This window comes from Staurois parvus, unplaced genomic scaffold, assembly GCF_062004578.1.
Source record: "Staurois parvus isolate SC_StPar_1 unplaced genomic scaffold, SC_StPar_1.0 ptg000176l, whole genome shotgun sequence".
In the NCBI taxonomy this organism is placed as follows: Eukaryota; Metazoa; Chordata; class Amphibia; order Anura; family Ranidae; genus Staurois; species Staurois parvus.
Window position 1 is genome coordinate 2,413,841 of NW_028317972.1, and position 20,348 is coordinate 2,434,188.

The window sequence follows — 20,348 nt, forward strand, 5'->3', positions numbered from 1 at the left end:
ATGTAATGACAAGAGCTGCTGGGGTCTGCTGGAGGGTCTGTTGTTACTGGCTCCTGGAGGTCTATTGTTGTGAGCAGGTCTATTGTTGCTGTTGGAGGTTTTATGTTGCTGGGGGGGGGCATTTGTTGTTTGGAAGGATCCCCTGTTGAGGGAGAGGTCTATTGCTACTGGCCGCTGGCAGATCTATTGTTGTTGGTTGTCTATTTTTGCTGTGGGATTTACTGTTGCGGGGGGGGGGGAGATATTTTACTGCTTTTCTTATTATCATTAACAAATTCCATACAAATTGCTTAGCATGGCAAAATGATACTTGATTCTGTATAAGGGGGGCAGACAAGGGGTTGACTCAGAAGGGGGGAGTACCTGCACCTGTTATTTGAAATTTATTTTATTTCACGTACTTATATAGCACCATCAATTTGCACAGCGCTTTACATATATATTGTACATTCACATCAGTCCCTAACCCTCAAGGAGCGTACAATCTAAGGTCCCTAACTTACATTCATACATACACATACTAGGGCCAATTTAGACAGGAGCAGGGGCGGACTGACAACTCATGGGCCCCCGGGCAATAGGGGATCATGGGGCCCTGTGTCCTTGCCCAAACTCAAAAAAACCTATGAAAAAGGTACCAGGGGCATCTCATGGGGCCCCCTACTGACCCTGGGCCCTCGGGCAGTGCCCGAGTTTCCAAATGGTCAGTCCGCCCCTGGACAGGAGCCAATTAACCTACCAGCATGTCTTTGGAGTGTGGGAGGAAACCGGAGTACCCGGAGGAAACCCATGCAGGCACAGGGAGAACATTGAAACTCCAAGCAGGTGGTGCCGTGGTTGGAATTTGAACCAACGACCCAGGCGGAAGTACTAACCATTTAGCCACTGTGCTACCCAAAATCTTATATTATATTGCAGTGTATATTATATTATATTACACAGGAGTATCATATCTACTCTCTATATTATATTCTACAGAATAGAAATGTTGTATCTACTCTGTAAATATATTATATTATACAGCAGTGTCATATCTGCTAAGTATAATACATTTGCAGTGGTGTCAGATCTAGCCCCTAAACATAATATGTTGTACAGGATGATACAGCTGCCCTCTAGTATTCTGTATTACACAGGAGTATCATATCTACTTTCCAAGTGTATTACAGAGAATTGTGCTCTTCACATTTGTTTTATGTTTTATTAAACCCCATAAAAGCTCTTTACATACACTGTCACATGACACTGACAGGAACTCAGCTGGAAGCATGATGGTAGGAAAAGATGACATGGAAGGTCATGTGCCTGGAGTGACTCACGCAGTACATGTCTTCACTGTTCAAACAAGAAAACAATACAAAAAGAAAAAAAAAAACATCTCTCTGTACAGGGTGATCTTTGTCTCCTGTGGTCTCAGCTCCAAATATGAGGCTAGGTTCACACCTATGCAGCTTGCATTTGGTCCATTTCTGCAGTGCGTTTATGCACATGCAGTTTTGCCACATCTTTGATGCATTTTGTGTTTTTTTTGTTTTTTTTTCTTGTTGCTAGGTAGGTTTAAAACGCAAAACGCAGCAAAAATGCTGCACAGAAAGAAACTGAGGAATTTATATTCTCATTTTCTTTCTCTGTCTCAAAAGTGAGACAGACCCCTGATTGTTCAGCAAAGCCCCCCAACAGGGCTGTTAAAAAAAAAAAAACATTTAAAAAATAAATAAATAAATAAGTCGTCATTTACATATGCTTTGCTCTCTGAAGAGAAGTCAGTATTTGGATCATTCTTCAGAGCATTTGATAGACAGTGAAGAGGTATATTGCCTCCTCAACACCTACTTTAAAATCAAAACGCATCAAAAAACCAGCAAAAATGCAGTACATGCTTTTCTGCAGAGTTTCCATTGAAGTATATAGAACCAAAAAGGCAGCTTTTTGCATTTAAAAAAGTCCCTGACCCTTTACAAAAAACCCACCGGGTGAAAACGCAGAGATGTGAACCTGTCCCATAGGAAATCATGTTAAATGGACTGTAGTGCGTTTCTGCAAATCACTGCAGAAAACACTTAGGTGTGAAAATGGGGTAAAGTGCAGTAAAGATATTGTACACAGAGCACTACAGACAATGTAAAATGTAAGGTTTGAAAAATGTGAGCGATATGCATGCATGAAATGACCAAGATTATTTTTATATGTTAGAATGTCTATTCTCATAAAGTCTGTTGCTATCTGATTCCCTGACAAAAGACTCTCAACACCCAGTTTGGCAGCAGAGGGTGGAAGGAACACATTTTGAATTTGCTTGTAGGCAGGTGCAGTTTGTCCTCCATTCTGTAGGTGGCACTGTGTGCTGTGCCACTGTACAGAAGGAGGGTAGGTTGGGAAGAACATTTTTAGGTGTCACTAGGGGAGCAGTGGTCTGATTGGACAATGCAACGCTTAGTGACCTTTGGTGGCCATCTTTAGCATGGGCAGTGTTAATAGTGCACTTACAAGTGGCTAGAGTAGGGTGACTAACCTTGCTTGTCAGGGACAGTGAATTAGCCTCCTGGAAAGGTTCCTGTGCAAGAAGAGAGAGATAGGGGCAGGGGTGGACGGACCATTTGGAAACTCAGGCACTGCCCGAGGGCCCGGGGTCAGTAGGGGGCCCCATGAAATGCCCCTGGTACCTGTTTCATAGGCTTTTTTGAGTTTGGGCAAGGACACAGGGGCCCCATGAGCCCCTATTGCCTGGGGGCTCCATGATTTGTCAATCCGCCCCTGGATTAGGGACACTACTGTATCCCTGCTATTCACCTGTCTCCGGGATTACCCCTCCTGCAGATGTTTACAGTGCTACAGTTTGTAAATTCACTGTCCAGTGCAACAGAGGCTGCATAGAAAGGAACTGAGGAATTTATATTCTCATTTTAATTTTCTTTCTCTATCTCAAAAGTGAGACAGACCCCTGATACTTCACCAAAACTGTTAAAAAAAAACTAAATATTTTTATAATTAAAGAAAAAAAAAATAAGTGTTCATTTACATATGCTTTGCTCTCTGAAGAGCAGTCAGTATTTGGATCACTCTTCAGAGAACATTTGATAGGCAGTGAAGAGGTATATTACCTCCTCACCACTTACTTTAACCCCACACTAGCACGCCGCAACCATGTCTGTGACAGTCTCTCACACTGCCCAGAGCCAGCACAGTTCTCTCCAACAGGCACAGACAGGAGAGAGGACTGGATTTGCTCCTCCTTCTCCTGCCCCTACCGCCTACCCAGGGGCGGACTGACAACTCATGGGGCCCCCAGGCAATAGGGAATCATGGGGCCCCTATGTCCTCGCCCACACTCAAAAAAAGCCTATAAACCATACCAGGGGCATTTCATGGGGCCCCCTACTGAGCCCGCGCCCTTGGGCAGTGCCCGAGTGCTCAAATGGTCAGTCTGCCCCTGCCCCTCGGTGTATGTCCAGCAGCCAGTAGATACATTGTGGATGAAAGGTGCCAATGCATGAGCCTTCATCCTCGTGTGGGTGAGCTCACCATCCACTGTCTGTGAGTGAAGTTTTCCCCCCTCTCTCAGAGCCAGTGAGTACACTAAGGTAATGGGGATTCTGATGTAAGGGGTGCTCTGCAGACTCTGATGTAAGGGGTGCTCTGCAGACTCTGATGTAAGGGGTGCTCTGCAGACCCTGATGTAAGGGGTGCTCTGCAGACTCCGATGTAAGGGATGCTCTGCAGACTCCGATGTAAGGGGGGCTTTGAGAACCCTGATATACCCATTGTACAGACTCTGGACATGTAGACTTGCCCAAAAATATGTCATGGTTGTACACATTGCTTGTGTAAAATTTCCAGTCTTTCTGCCCTGCTTCCAGGACCCCCCTCCCCCCTCATGGTACTGGCAATGCAGCTCTGATTAATCAAAGCAGAGTACACTGAGAACGTTCTGACAGCTGGAGCTGTCATACTAAGACAGTCCCAATGTTTATCAACAACATTGCTCAAAAGAAACAATCTTTAATTTTGTATCTGTTTATTCATCTGCAGATGAAGTCAGTTAAAGCAACCTGACAAGTAAAAAAAAAAAATCTAAAGTAAATGTTCCTCTGTCTAACCCTTTAGTTTACTTTAATCAGCCCTAAATAATTCCTTAATCTCCTTCTTCTCCATTCAATTATTATTTTCCTGCTGTTTTTTTTGTTTCTTTTTTATCAACTAGTATTTAAACTTTTTGGTTTGTTTTGTTCGTTATTTTTTTTTCTACACGTTAACATAGATTTACAAACTTCACAAAACTGAAAAAAAAAACCCACTTTAATTTGTAAATAACTTTGCAATGTTTTGTACCAACAGGACAGGACAAATTACAGAATAAAATCTGAACTTTCTATGTGCAGTAACAATATTTTTAAACCAACACTGCTCAAAAAAAGAAAAACTGCATTTTGTTACATTTGTTTAAGGACTGCGGAAAAAAAAAATCATTGTTGCAAGATAATATTCATGAAAAGCCTTGTTTGTCCTTAAAAAAAAACAATATATGTATTATGTTTTTATCTTAAAGCAGAGCTCCACCCAAAAGGGGAAGTTCCGCTTTAAGGACTGCTCCTCCCGCTCCCCATTAAGGTTTGGCACCTTTGGGGAGCGGGTACCCGAATTTGACAGGTACCCACTCCCACTTCCGGTCCGATCGCCCAAGTGATCAGAAGAGGAAGGTGTCCTCTCTCCCTGTAGTCTTTTGGGACACGTGCAGGTCCCAGAAGACTACAGGACCGTTCATGAAGCGCAGAGCTACTTGCGTATGCACAGTGGGCACCCGGCTGTGAAGCCGCAAGCTATCACAGCTGGATACCCACACTGAAGATGCCGGCCTCCTGGAATACAGGACGGCCGGTGAAACAAGCTGCGGGGGGGGGGGGGGGGGAACACCACAGGACCGAGGGACAGGTAAGTGGCTGTTTTTTAAAAGTCAGCTTTTTTGATAGGCTGAGTGGAACTCCGCTTTAAGTAATGACAAAGTTATCGCTGAATAAACAGGTCCATAGCAGAAATGTAAAAATTGCAGTGTGCCACTAAAGTGTTTGGGTTTGGCTTGAAGAAAAGCTGGCAACCCTAGTACCAACCTTCTGGCCCATGGACACTCTTAACTTTCTCCCACCAGGCCTATTATACAATGACGGCCAAGTGGGAAGAACACTATTTTCCTGGGAGGATGTCATATGATGTCCTCCCAGGATCATGCCACGGGATGCACTCCAGCACGATCTGTCACTGGCTGTGTACACGGGACACAGCCAACAACAGATCAGTACACCGTGTAGCTGCCAGTGTCATGTGATCACTGTGGCCAATCACAGCAGATCACATGACAGTTGTAAGCAATGAATGGCTTCCTTTCATGTTATTCATTGCTTACAACTGTGCTGTGAGCTGTGATTAGTCACAGGGATCACATGTACAGACTGAACCAATCGCAGCCCATCTGTAGCATGTGATCAGGTATGGCCAATCACAGCTGATCACAACAAAAACTACTGAATTAAATCGGTTTCATTCAGTAAAAATGCTTGCGTATACCATGAAATCTGTTGATATAAGCAATCATAATGTGGAAAAAAAAATCCTCATCACTTGCCCAGAGTAGTACAATGTTACTATGGTAACATTGTATTGCTCTAGTCACAGGAGTGACTACATAATGTCACTAGTCATTGTCCCTGATCACCACCGCACCAGTTATATGATGACTCTGTACTGCACTGGTGACAGTATGTAAAAAAAAAATTGTAAAAAAAAATTTTCATTTCTTCATTTTCCACAAAATGGCAAAAAAATAACTTCAAAAAACTTGCCATGCCTCTTATTAAATACCTCAGACTGTCTACTTTCCAAAAAGTGGTCATTTGGGGTTATTTGTACTGTCCTGGTGTTTTTGGGTCTCAAGAAATGAGATCAGCAGTCAGTACATCAGGATTTATATATTGTTAGATACAGTCAGGTCCATAAATATTGGGACATCGACACAATTCTAATATTTTTGGCTCTATACACCACCACAATGGATTTGAAATGAAACAAACAAGATGTGCTTTAACTGCAGACTGTCAGCTTTAATTTGAGGGTATTTACATCCAAATCAGGTGAACGGTGTAGGAATTACAACAGTTTGCATATGTGCCTCCCACTTGTTAAGGGACCAAAAGTAATGGGACAGAATAATAATCATAAATCAAACTTTCACTTTTTAATACTTGGTTGCAAATCCTTTGCAGTCAATTACAGCCTGAAGTCTGGAACGCATAGACATCACCAGACGCTGGGTTTCATCCCTGGTGATGCTCTGCCAGGCCTCTACTGCAACTGTCTTCAGTTCCTGCTTGTTCTTGGGGCATTTTCCCTTCAGTTTTGTCTTCAGCAAGTGAAATGCATGCTCAATCGGATTCAGGTCAGGTGACTGACTTGGCCATTGCATAACATTCCACTTCTTTCCCTTAAGAAACTCTTTGGTTGCTTTTGCAGTATGCTTTGGGTCGTTGTCCATCTTCACGGTGAAGCGGCGTCCAATGAGTTCTGAAGCATTTGGCTGAATATGAGCAGATAATATTGCCCGAAACACTTCAGAATTCATCCTGCTACTTTTGTCAGCAGTCACATCATCAATAAATACAAGAGAACCAGTTCCATTGGCAGCCATACATGCCCACGCCATGACACTACCACCACCATGCTTCACCGATGAGGTGGTATGCTTAGGATCATGAGCAGTTCCTTTCCTTCTCCATACTCTTCTCTTCCCATCACTCTGGTACAAGTTGATCTTGGTCTCATCTGTCCATAGGATGTTCTTCCAGAACTGGGAAGGCTTTTTTAGATGTCGTTTGGCAAACTCTAATCTGGCCTTCCTGTTTTTGAGGCTCACCAATGGTTTACATCTTGTGGTGAACCCTCTGTATTCACTCTGGTGAAGTCTTCTCTTGATTGTTGACTTTGACACACATACACCTACCTCCTGGAGAGTGTTCTTGATCTGGCCAACTGTTGTGAAGGGTGTTTTCTTCACCAGGGAAAGAATTCTTCGGTCATCCACCACAGTTGTTTTCCGTGGTCTTCCGGGTCTTTTGGTGTTGCTGAGCTCACCGGTGCGTTCCCTCTTTTTAAGAATGTTCCAAGCAGTTGTTTTGGCCACGCCTAATGTTTTTGCGATCTCTCTGATGGGTTTGTTTTGTTTTTTCAGCCTAATGATGGCTTGCTTCACTGATAGTGACAGCTCTTGGATCTCATCTTGAGAGTTGACAGCAACAGATTCCAAATGCAAATAGCACACTTGAAATGAACTCTGGACCTTTTATCTGCTCGTTGTAATTGGGATAATGAGGGAATAACACACACCTGGCCATGGAACAGCTGAGAAACCAATTGTCCCATTACTTTTGGTCCCTTATCAAGTGGGAGGCACATATGCAAAGTGTTGTAATTCCTACACTGTTCACCTGATTTGGATGTAAATACCCTCAAATTAAAGCTGACAGTCTGCAGTTAAAGCACATCTTGTTCGTTTCATTTCAAATACATTGTGGTGGTGTATAGAGCCAAAAATGTTAGAATTGTGTCGATGTCCCAATATTTATGGACCTGACTGTATATACCATAGTTTGTGGACTCTATAACTTTCCTACCAACTACATAATAAACACTGGTTTGGGTTATTTTCACCAAAGACATGTGGCAGAATACATTTTGGCCTAAATTTGTGTAGAAAGATTATTTACTTGCAAAATGTTAAAACAGAAACATAGAAAAACACATTTTTTTTCAAAATTTTTGATTTTTCTTTGTTTATAGTGCAATAAATAATGTGATTAAATATCACCATAAGAAATCTCTATTTGTGTGAAAAAATGATAAAAATTTGAATTACAAAAGTGTACAATGTTGCATGACTGCACAATTGTCATTTAAAGTGCAACAGCGCTGAAAGGTGAAAATTGGCCTAGGCAGAAAAGGGGTAAAAGTGCCCAGTAGGCAGATGGTTAAATATTTGCATGCAGTTCTGACTGATACATATTCAGACAAAATTTTCTATCCACCATTCAGACAATCAATTTGCTCAACATGACTGCGCAGCCAATTTTGCAGTGGGATACATGAAAATGGAGATATATATAAATGTGCAACAAATGTGAATTTAAACAAAATAGCAGCACAGGACTCCACAGAAAATGGTCAAATCTATGAGTGGTTAAGAAAAGTCTTTATGGCAATGCTAAACTTTCCTCCATATAAGTATACAGAAAGCAGCATTTAAGAAATATCTATAGTAGTTATTGGAGAAGAACAGCCAAAGCTCTTTTGGCTGTGTTTTGCCTGTGGATCACAGGAGTGCAGTTCATTCTGCACTCCTGTGACTAGTTTTCAGCAGACAGTGGACTGAAGCCTGGTGTGGGCTAACGTTATTAAGCTGGTCCAGGTTGGGGAAAGTTTCTGACCCTTAAGCCGGGATCCACCCCAGTCTGGAGCGGCACTTGGTGTAGCAAACTTGCTCATCAGAGATGGACGCGGAGTTCCCCTTTTTTATTAGAAGTATTCCTCAATCCTTTATTCCCTACCCCCTCCCTTCCTGAGAGGCACAGGGACAGATGTGGGTGTGTTAAAAGTTGCTGGCAGACTGGAACAGCAGGGGGCCCAGCACTACAAAGCCTCCCCCATAGAGACAGCAGACTCTCTGTCCCAAGGCCTGTGTAAACTCACATCTCCTAACCAAGATAAGGTAGTTTTTTTCCCTGGACTTGAAAGAAGTTGGAACCTCATAAACCCTACCAGCCAGGTGACAGAAGTTAAATGAACATTCCTCAGGTCAGCTGTCACCTATGTTTCATATCATGGATTATGAAGCTGTTAGTTTTAATGCAGAGCCCATCCGACGATCCCGCCCAAAACGGTATTGGCCAGTTACTCAGAGCCACCCCCCCTGCTGGGGGACTTTAAAAGACAGGCTGGCAAGCCTAAAAAGTTAAGTTACCACATCTCCCAATTTTAACATGGTAAAAGCAGGAGATCAAAGACCCCTCGCTCTGCAACTTGGATCTGCTTACCTTAAGGCTGAACATGGCAAGTAACTTAACCGTTTAACTTCTCCCTGTTATCTCTTTGCTGTGCTGTTTTCTATGCATATATAATTATATTTTAGTTACATATTTTTCCTGTAAATATTTTATTGCACCTGTTTAACACTTTCAGAAAGAAAGATTTATTACTAAAAGAGTCAAACTGTTTCTAAAGCTCTTAATTGCAATTTACGAATCCCTGCCTTCTGAAGAGACGCTACTGTGTTTGTTTAATCCTCTGCCCAATCGGCCTGCGGTGACCGTATTGCACAGGCGACTTCTCAACCATTACAGTGTATATTTGATAAAGAGAGTTTCCCCTTTCTCTGTACAAAAAGTGGTGGTGGCAGTAGAGGGTTAGTTGCGTAATTAACCCAACCCAGTAACAAGCGCATTCAGGCTGCTGGTGCATCGATTGCGTTCCATTAGCTGGACAATCGTTGTGCAGGGCGCAGCTGAGTGTGGTATTGTTACGCACGTCACATCGCGGTTTTAGATTGGCCGGTCCTTCGGTCACGAGTTTGGTGAGAAGGTCTGGGGTCTGACGCTGCGGGTGTGACGTATTGTTTGTTGCGGTCGTGCAATTGTCGCATGTTGAGGGTGGCGATCGTGCGATCCGTGACACTTGGCTCAGCCTCTCAGTGAGCTGCTGAGAACTTGAGCCAGCCGCTTCCTCCCCCTCCAACTCCAGTGTGTGCAGGGAGAGGGCAGAGCAGAGAGCGGTAACTGAACAGTCACCACTTTCTGCTCAGAGCGGCTGTGAGCGGCAGCGATCAGAGGTCATGTGATCACTGAGCTCTCACACTTGGAGCAGGTGGGGAACAGATGCAGCGTTGGACTGATGCTGCATCCACCTAGGTAAGTACAATTGGGAAGGGGGAGGTAGCCCATATTTCTCTTTTAAGTATGCTTCTGCTGAAAATGCTAATACCTGGCTGTTACCCTGGCTGTATGATTCCAGTACTTTGAGTCCCTGGCTTGGAATAAGTATGCAGATTTGTAATTCACAGGCTACATGCTTGTTCTGAGAGGTGACTCGCAGTGTAGAGGTACATACAACAACCAGACACCTAGCATTTTCAGAAGGAGGTCAAGGGTAACCTAATATTTCTCTCAGTACAGGTCTTTAGCATGAAAAGAAAATCCAGACATATGAAAATCTGTTTTGATGGAGTAAATGTCTTCAATATAATGACAGTGCTTTCTATCACCAATGTCAAACATTTCATGTCACTTCAGAAAAGCTTCATACTCGACGATCACGTCTCCAGTGCTGGCACAGCTCGTCTCCACCACAGCAATCAACTGCACCAGCTCAACCATACTTGCAAACAAGATGCAAAACAACATTCTTCCTCCAGCAAAATGGTTGGAAAAGGTGCTGTGCACAGTGCAGAAAAAGTCAGAACAGAACCTGTTCCTGCTGGATATTTTGATGGAGGAGGAATGTTGTTATGCGTCTTGGTGTACTGGTTCCTGTTGCTGGTATGGCTGAGTGCTTTATATCTCATGTTAATAGTGCACCAGATATAGTGACTTCTTAGCGAGTCTGTCTTACAACCATTTATAAATAAGCCCATGGGTATAATGTTACACACAGACTGCCCTCAGTGCTTCCACCTACCATGTAGATACAGTTTCCAGTGAAGGTTTTCGTTAAATATCTAACTTTAAAAAAATACTATATTGTCTATAACAGTCAAGTATGTGCACAGAAACGTAAATCATAACTGTGCCCACACCTCCAAGAAAGCTCATCATAGGGGCATATTTATACAATTTGGTGGATTCCTGACACAATTACTAGGATCTGACTACATTAACCCTCCAAATTCATAATGGGTATAAATATAAGCAGAGGGGAATAAATATTGCAGCCTTCAATCTGCATCTGCAGTGTGGAAACTGCTTTAAATGAACCAGCTGAAGTTGGAAGTTGCTGATATTGCCATGCACAGCAGCTCTAGATTCTGTTAGATTTAGTAAATTCCCTTCACTATTGTATGTGCACATTGGATGATCTATAGACAATACCAATTGTTGCGATGTACGTTTAAATCTAAATCATTAAATCAATATGCGAAACATGTGCAATCACCAAAAATCATAGTCCATTAAACCCACCATAATTTATATACAATCACGTGACACTCAAAATCTTCCGTGAATCCCCTCGTGGGTTCCACCACCATTGCTAAAAATCAACCTCTTACTATAAGGAAAAACCCCAAAACATAGGAAGTCTTCTAATACTATTGGATGCCTGATGACTTTTGTAGCAATCTAGCACTGAGGTCAGGAACCCCAGGGTACACCAGCAGGGATCAGCTCCTGTGATCAGCGTGAGTCAACTTTCTGGTAAGAAACATGTAACAAACACTCCATAGTGTAAAACTGCTTTGTTTATTTTATTTAGTTGAGAGAAAGATACTCACATTTACATAAACAAGAGACGGCAAACAATGCCAATTGGTCCAGTGCCGTAATGACATCAGCACTGGCTCCACCTCCAAATGAACTAATGTATAGGCAAAAGCCAAAATGATCAGTTTTTTGTTGGTTGAAATTGGCCAACAATCAGCAAAGGAGAATATAACATCGTCTGATGTAAGGGGCACGAATGTTACCATATTGTGGATTTTCTGCTAAACAGTAAAATCAAGGTGTTGAGAAATGTCAGTAACTGTTTTTGGATCAAGGGGAACAGAGATTCTTTTTTTTCCCATAAATTTAAGGGATTATATCAAAGCAGGAAAATAAAAAAAATGGCAGTGAATGAACAAAAAATCAATCAATAGCAGCTTTATATGTACAGTATGCCCCGCATGTGAATATGGCTAAACCAGGGGTTGAGAAGGCAGAGATCTGCTATTTTGAAGGTAATCCTGAACACGCTCCACCACCAGTTGGCATAATAAAGTGAGGCAGAACTATGTACAAAGTAACAAATCATGTGACATTTCTAACCATGCAGTCTGTTTTTTTTTCCCTACTCAGCTGGTGGCTACTCAAAATTCTTTGTAGGGTGAAGCCATGATGGCCTGGTCATATGACAGATTCTCCATTCTGGGTTGGCTTCCCTTTCTCCTTCGCCCAGTACTGCGCTCGGAAACTGACTCTATCCTGCGAGAAATCGCCATTAAATTCAACCTCTGCCCGGCTCCCTGTGGACTCCCAGAAGAACAAGTTGTTTCCATGGAAAGCGGTGGACTTCATTGATTTCATGTCCCGGATCTGGAGGAGAAAACACACACAGATAAACAAATACAGAGGTAGGAAAAACATTTTGAATGTGATACTTTTAGTGGCTAAGTAGAAAATTCAAGATTTCAGGGTTCTTCAGGTATTATGAGAGCTAAATTGCTGAAAATGGCAACATACTACATATACTGTATATACACTGTATTTATATATATATTGTGAAGTTTGGGGTTATCTAGCTCAAGTGTAGCTCAAGTGTAGTGCCCGCTAGCGAGTACAGTCCATGCCAAATATTTCCATCTAAGGGCTTGTTGGCCTACTTTTATTTAAAGCATAGTCCATGGTTTCCCATGCAGAGGATCTTCACCATTAACACAAAAACATGAAATATCCAGCCTCCTGACTCACTTTAGTAAAGAAGTAGTTCCAGAGCCTCCTGGCTTACGCATACCACAGTGCTGCTCAGGACTCCCACTTTAGACCCTCATCTGTCTCTCAGAGACCATCTCCTTGCCAACACTGTCCAGATAGATAGAAGCCTCTTGCTACTCTGGTCCTCAGGCTTAGGTCTGTCTTTTCCTGCACAGACATGCACCTCTCTGGCTGATCCCTAGCACACCTGGACTCATCAGGAAAGTGGAGCCCTGAACCTTGGTCCAGCACACACCTGACCAATCTGTGTGCTGGAGGTTCCAAATACTTGGACCCTCACTGGAGATTTTGTCCCACCCAGATCGCTAAGAAATCTCCAGGTCCCAAAAATAGACTTTCTAACCAATGAGGAAACTGAAAAGCCAGTTTCCCCCCAATCAAGCAAGCCTCTGGATTCACTCAACCTGCCTTGTTGGGTTCACATCCATCACCCTGGTGGGACGTTGCACTGCCACAATATATATTTATTTATTTTATTTATTATTTATTACATCGAGTTTATATAGCGCCAAAGGGTTTGCTCAGCGCTGTACAATAGGGGGGACAATACATGGCACAGTACAACAAAAACAGACAGCGTACGAGGGGTAAGAGGGCCCTACTCTTTCAAGCTTACAATCTAGGAGGGAGGGGGTAGTGGAACAATAGGAAGTGGCTGAGGGGAATGAAGTGGCTCAAATTTTTTTTAGAGAGAACTTTAGCTCTGATAATATTTTAAGAATGGGTTTATAGACCTGTAATCTCAATTGTTTTCAAATATTTTAACTAGACACTAAATTATCACTTTGCCATTCGTTTGCCTTTTCTACATCTGTATTTTTTCCTAGCTAACACAATACATATTTTGTGTGTAATAAATACAATGGGTTCTATTTAGGAAAAAACAAAAAAACAAAAAAACTTAGCCAAATGTCTCAAACATTTTCACAGCTGTCATGAATAATTGCTGTCATTTTTGTAATATGTTTACTTTCTTTGGTCGTCAGCTCCATCTAGTGACCTAATACGGTATTTTTCTCAAAATGTTCTAAGCAGTAAAATACCACATTATGGTCACTAGATGGAGCTGATGATCATAGGAAGTAAACATATTACACAAATGACGGTGCAGCTGTGTGAATGCTTACACATTTTTTTATAAATAGACCCTAGTGTGTTTTTGAGAACAATTTAATTCAACATAAAATTACCTTCTGGTTTCATGTATTTAATTTTTGAAGCTGGTTACATGAAAATATTTTTGCCCAAGTATCTTGAAAATGTTATATTTTAGTGCTGCCACTTAACCTAATGCTCTAGGCATGGGTCCACAAGTGTCTATGTTGAAGGCAATATAGTAGCCATGGCCCTAATTCCTATAGCACTAAACAGGAGACCGGAAGTACATGCTGTAGTAGGTGCTGGGTATTAATGGTGTTTATGTCTCTACTCACTCCACAGTGGAAATCTGTCATTGTCTCAACACTGGACCACATCAATGGGAAAAGATACTGTCATTAAGACGTGGTGTTTGGGCAAAAATAGAAAGTTTGGTGGAAGATGCCATTATTGGGTCTACTAAGATATATACTGTATATCATGTGATTCCACTTGCCAACAAGCATGGAAAAATAATATCTGTTTTGGGTGGAGTGTGTCAATTCAGCCCTGCACAAGCAGCATAACTACTTACCAGGATGTAATCTGACTGCGTCTTATTGGTCCCATTTTCAAGATCCATATACAAAGCATGGACTGCGATGGTAAACTTAGGAGGTACGTCAATAAAGATACGACAAGCAGGAGAGTCCAGCCCAAACCGTGCCTGTACAGGATTTCTTATGTCCCCTCGCATCCCGAACAGCTGCACATCACAGTCTATGGGAAGTAAGGAGAATGACATCATACCGCTGCTACATCAGACTTCTAGGGGTTTATTTACTAAAGCTGGAGAGTCCAAAATCAGACTCCCTTCTGCATAGAAACCAATCAGCTTCCAGGTTTCATTGCCAAAGCTTCATTGAACAAGCTGAGGTTAGAAGCTGATTGGTTTCTATGCAGAAGGGAGTCTGGTTTTGGACTCTCCAGCTTTAGTAAATAAACCCCCTAATGTCTATAGATCATCCAATGTGCACATACAAGAGTGAAGGGAATTTACTAAATCTGTAGCATACAGAACCTAGAGCTACAGTGCATGGCAATATCAGCAACTTCAACTGGTTCATTTAACCACTTGCCCTCCAGAGAATTTACCCCCCTTTACTGACCAGGCCATTTTTTGCCATACGGCACTGCATTACTTAAACTGAAAATTAAGCAGTCATGCAATGCTGCAACCAAATCAAATTTACGTCCTTCTTTTCCCACAAATAGAGCTTTCTTTGATCGCCTCTGTTTTTTTAATTTTTTGCGCTATAAACAAAAAGTATTTCCAATTTTGAAAAAAAACCCTATATTTTTGACTTTTTGCTATTAAACATGTCCAGTAAAAAATGAAAAAAATCAAATTCTAGCATAATTTTAGGCCAAAATGTATTCAGCTACATGTCTTGGCTAAAAAAAATTCCAATATGTGTAAATTAATTGGTTTACATGAAAGTTATAGCATTTACAAGTGGCAGTATATACTGTATACTGGAAGTTAAAACTTTTTATTTACTAGTAATGACAGTGATCAGCGACTTATAGCAGGACTGTGGCGGACATTCTGACACTGGGGGGCACTGACTTGGTGTCACTGACATCCCCAGTGACACCAATACAGTGATCAGTACTAATAAAAAGCACTGACACTGTACTAATGACACTAGGCAGGAAGGGGTTAACATGTGGGGCATTCAAAGGGTTAACTGTGTGCTGTTTTACTGTGTGGTTTACACTGGAAGCACAGTGCTTTGTATGGCTCTACTATGCAGAACCATGCAAAGCAGTGTGCAGCAGGTGACAGGGGAGAGATCTGTGTTGTTTATATACAGGTCTCTCCCCTGTAGGTGATACTCACCAATCGCCGGCCGCCAGCGGGGAATCACCGGCTGGGACCCGACGACTGACAGCCAAGGCCACAAATGGCAGCACACGCCCCCTACCCAGAACTGCAAAATCACGTATATTTACATGTGATTTTGCACACCCGTGCTGCTCTGTAGCAGTATTTCTGCTATAGGGCAACATGGAAGTTGTTAAAGCAGTATCAAACCAAAAAGCAAATAGTTAATGTAATACACCCTACCAATTTCTAACTGTGTTGGCTGTATTAAGTTTCCTTTTTAGGCTTTCTTTCCATCATTACAACTCTATACCACACTGCAGAGTGATTGCTAGACACAAGCTGGTGTACTATATTGTGGAACAAGTGAGCTACACATATCAGTGTATATTGGCTGCTACTTATGAAGCAGTAAATGTGAGTGATGGAAATATTTCATGACAGAAACACTTGGCCCATCATAGCTGGCTTTTAATTCAGCAAATGCTTGTTGCCTGTCTTTCATGTCATCAGAAACAGAAGTCAGAGGACCAGTATGACAGCCAGACACATCGACTTTAAATTGCATTGTGTTCCAGTAAATGATATTGCCGTACCTTGGTGATAGCTTTGAGAGGTCGGTCTAGATGAGTACTCCAGAGCTATTCCATTACTGGGGTGAACTTGGCGCTGTCTCACAATCACCGTGTTTGATCGTGTTTGCACTGTGACCGCTGAGATACGGGTACAAGCCTTTCTCCACATAGCTCTGCCATAGAATAATACTAGCTCACCTATAAGGGAAGCAAGTCGATCTGTAAAAATCAATCTCAGAGCTTGCAGAAGTCTTTAGATAATTAACGACTTTCTGAAAGTCAGTATTTGCATAGACATAGACAACCTACACCCTCCATATACCCTCCATCCCATCAACCCTTCCTCATATGATAGTACTTGGACCTGGCAATAAGGCCTTTTCCTATTCTTCCTACACCGTGCCAAAATAAAACTTTGCCGGAAGGTCTGATATAAATATTATCTGTCATATTATGGGGCATACTAGGCAATGGGAGCTTAAAGAGGATCTTAACTCTAGAAAGAAAAAAATAAAAGTCAGCAGCTACAAATACTGTGGCTGCTGACTTTTAATAAAAGAGTACTTACCTGCCCAGGGATCCAGCGCTGTCCTCACCTGGGCTGGTTCTTCCCCTGTCTTTGGGTTCCCGGTGCCAGCATGTTTACTGTGGGAAGCTGACTGTGACTCTTTGCAGTTTCACAGTTGGCTTCCCTCTGCGCATGCGTGAGCTGGGCTGCACTGTGTGAATGGTCACGCAGCCTTCTGGGACCTGTGATGTGTCCCAGAAGGCTGTGGGCCAAGAGGGAGGGGAGGAAACTTCCACTCAGATCACCTAGGCAATCTGAGCAGAAGTGGGAGCGGTACCTACTCCCCCAAAATTATAATGTGTAGTAGAAGAGGGGCGGAGGAGGACATCAAGCAGGACTTCCCCTTTAGGGCGCAGTTCCACTTTAATGTAAGTTTCAAGTTTTGCACCCTTGATGAAAGGATACAGATTTACTTAAATGTATTTATTTCAGGTACTTATACAGTGCCGTTGATTTTACACAGTGTTTTACATATACTGTATATATTGTACATTCACATCAGTCCCTAACCCTCAAGGGGCGTACAATCTAAGGTCCCTAACTCACATTCATACACATACTAGGGACAATTTAGACAGGAGCCAATTAACTTACAGCATGTCTTTAAAGTGTGGGAGGAAACTGGAGTACCTGGAGGAAACCCATGCAGGCACAAGGAGAACATGCAAACTCCAGGCAGGCGGTGCCATGGTTGGGATTCAAACCAACGACGCTAGTTCTGCCAGGCATAAGTGCTAACCATCTAGCCACTGTGCTGCCCTTAGTCCTGTTTGTCATATTGCTGCCAGATTCAGCAGGCTTTTCACAGTACTTCTAGGCAGGACTGCATTTTCTGCACATTTTCTTGGTCAACTTTAATTTTACTGTTTTGAAAAATGGCAGTCCTTCAGTAATAAACTTCATCGTATTAAGGCTGCACTTTTATTGACTAACATTATGGCCTGTGTACATATCATAGATGGTATACTGTAGGTGATACTCAAACACTGAAATGTTGATGACAGTGGCATCCAACTATGCTCACCGAGGACGGGACTGGTGTAATGCATTGCGATGCATGCAACCATTTAGGTCATTGGTTGGCACTAATGGAGCCACAATTTCTCACATTTGCTAAGACAATCAATATACAGAAGATTCAGGACCAAAAAACACCCACCAGCTGAGCAGTTAAGGGAGCTGTACAGAACCTTGATGACAATAACGTCTCCTAGTGGCCGTCCGATCGAAAACATACAATCGTTTTCCAGAATCCCAGTGGTGTTGATTATTCCAGATGCGTTCAGGAAAAGTCGCCCGCATACACCTGGAGGAGTTTAAAAAAAACATAAAGGCCAGTTATTATTTTTCTCTTTGCTGTTTCTGTCCTCTTAAAATCTACCAGTTTTCTCACTAACGCTGGCCGTACATTTCTGAACAAATGTTTGTATGAACATTCGTATGAAAATTCGCAGTATATTCAACGACTTCATGAACGTCATTGAAAAGTACTTCATCATGTCATTGGCTTTTCACATTCAATTTAGAAATTAAACGACTTTACCAAACGAAAAATGTTCTTTGCTCCTTTAATTTTCTCATCATTGCCATCAAAAATGAACATCGAATGGACCCAACTAACAATTAGAAAATCGAACAAGTGTTCTTAAGCCAATAAAGTGTTAACTAAACTCCACTAGTGGATGACCAGTTTAAAGCTGGCCATACATGTAAAGGGACTGAGTGAGAGATATCCAGATTCCTCCATCCACACTGAATACATGGACACATCTCCTGCTGCCAGCTATTGTTTCCGGACAGCCGGTACTCACAACTGTCAGAATACATGAACAGTGACTGCAGCTGATTGGCTGCAGTCACTGTTTGGACAACTTTTTTCCTGCAGCCCCTTCAATTTCTCAGTCTGTGTGGCAGACCGTGTGGTGTTGGCAAAGCTACTCACAGCTAGAATTTCAGCCAATTCACAGGAATCCAAAGCCATGTCTGGCCAGCTTTACTGAAAGCAACACATTAGACGGCTAACTCTCCTGTCCTTGCAGTATGAAATTTGCACAGGCAAGTGTGGCAGCAGAGTTGTGTGTGCAGGCTTACCATCACCAACACCGCCAGGTCTCTGGCTGATGTCTATCAAGTTTAGCCTTTCACAATTTCTGCAGCTGTGGTCTATATCAGGGCCAGTTTACTATCCTTCAGACTTTAGGAGGGCTGGACTGTGGTCAGTAGTAGAAAATGTCCCAGCCTTTGGTCAGTAGGGGGAGAAATAGTTCCTTATTGTTGGTGTCAATGGAAAGAAGAGTGCTCCATCATTGGTGTCAGTGGAAGGAATAGTGCTCCATCGTTGGTGTCAGTAGGAGGAATAGCGCTCCATCATTGGTGTTAGTGGAAGGAATAGTGCCCAACGTTGGTGTCAGTGAAAGGAATACTGCCCTATTGTTGGTGTCAATGGAAGGAATGGTGGACCATTTTGGGTGTTAATGGAAGGAATAGTGTTCTTTTGCTAGTTTCAGTGGAAGGATTAGTGCTCCATCATTGGTGTCAGTGGAATGAATAGTGCTCCAACATTGGTGTCAGTAGGAAGAATAATGTTTCATCATTGGTTTCACTGAAAGGAATAACACTCTATCATTGCTGTAAGTGGAAGGAATAGTGATCCATCATTGCTGTCAATGGAAGGAATAGTGCCCATCATTGGTGTCAGTGAAAGGAACAGTGCCCCATTGTTGGTGTTACTGGAAGAAATAGTGCTCCATTGCTAATGTCCATGGAAGGAATAGTGATTTGTCATTGGTGTCAGTGGAAGCAATAGTGCTCTATTGTTGGGGTCAGTGGGAGGAATAGTGCTCCATCATTGGTGTCAGTGGGAGATATAATGCTCCATTGTTGGGGTCAATGTGGAGAATGGTGTCCGATCATTGATTTTAGTGTAAATAGTGCTCCATTGTTGGGGTCACTGGGAGGAATAGTGCTCCATCAGTGGTGTCAGTGGGAGATATAGTGCTCCGTTGTTGGGGTCAATGTGGGGAATGGTGCCCGATCATTGATTTTAGTGTAAATAGTGCTCCATTGTTGGGGTCACTGGGAGGAATAGTGCTCCATCATTGATGTCAGTGGGAGATATAGTGCTCCGTTGTTGGGGTCAATGTTGGGAATAGTGCCCTATCATTGATTTTAGTGTAAATAGTGCTCCATTGCTGGTGTCAGTGGGAGGAATAGTTCCCTATCAGTGGTGTCAGTAGAAGAATTTGTATCCCATTGTTGATGTCATTGAAAGTAATAGTGCTCTGTTGTTGTTGTCAGTAGGAGGATTAGCTCCTCCTTGTTGGTGTCAGTGAAAGGAATAGTGTCCTATTGTTGGTATCAAGGAGAGCAATAGCTCCCCAGTGGCTAGATAAATGCAAGTGAAGGGCTGCATCTGGCCCATGACCCGCAGTTTGGAAACCATTGGTCTAGATTTAGGTTGATCTTCCCAACTTTTCTAATTCTTTACACCAAATCATATTTTTTTTCCACTAATTTAGTTG

At 42.4% G+C, this 20,348-nt stretch overlaps 1 protein-coding gene across 1 annotated transcript in view; it reads right to left on the bottom strand.

The window, feature by feature from the left end:
- Positions 1–11,470: 11,470 nt before the first annotated feature.
- ADAMTS13 (ADAM metallopeptidase with thrombospondin type 1 motif 13) overlaps positions 11,471–20,348 on the bottom strand; it is a 106,965-nt gene continuing 98,087 nt past the window's right edge. The window contains exons 30-33 of the mRNA XM_089677077.1: positions 17,987–18,133; positions 16,281–16,457; positions 14,392–14,576; positions 11,471–12,320 (exon numbers count right to left, since the gene is read on the bottom strand). Coding sequence (XP_089533203.1) covers positions 12,132–12,320; positions 14,392–14,576; positions 16,281–16,457; positions 17,987–18,133 — 698 coding nt within the window. The 3' untranslated portion in view covers positions 11,471–12,131. The remainder of the gene's footprint in view (positions 12,321–14,391; positions 14,577–16,280; positions 16,458–17,986; positions 18,134–20,348) is intronic.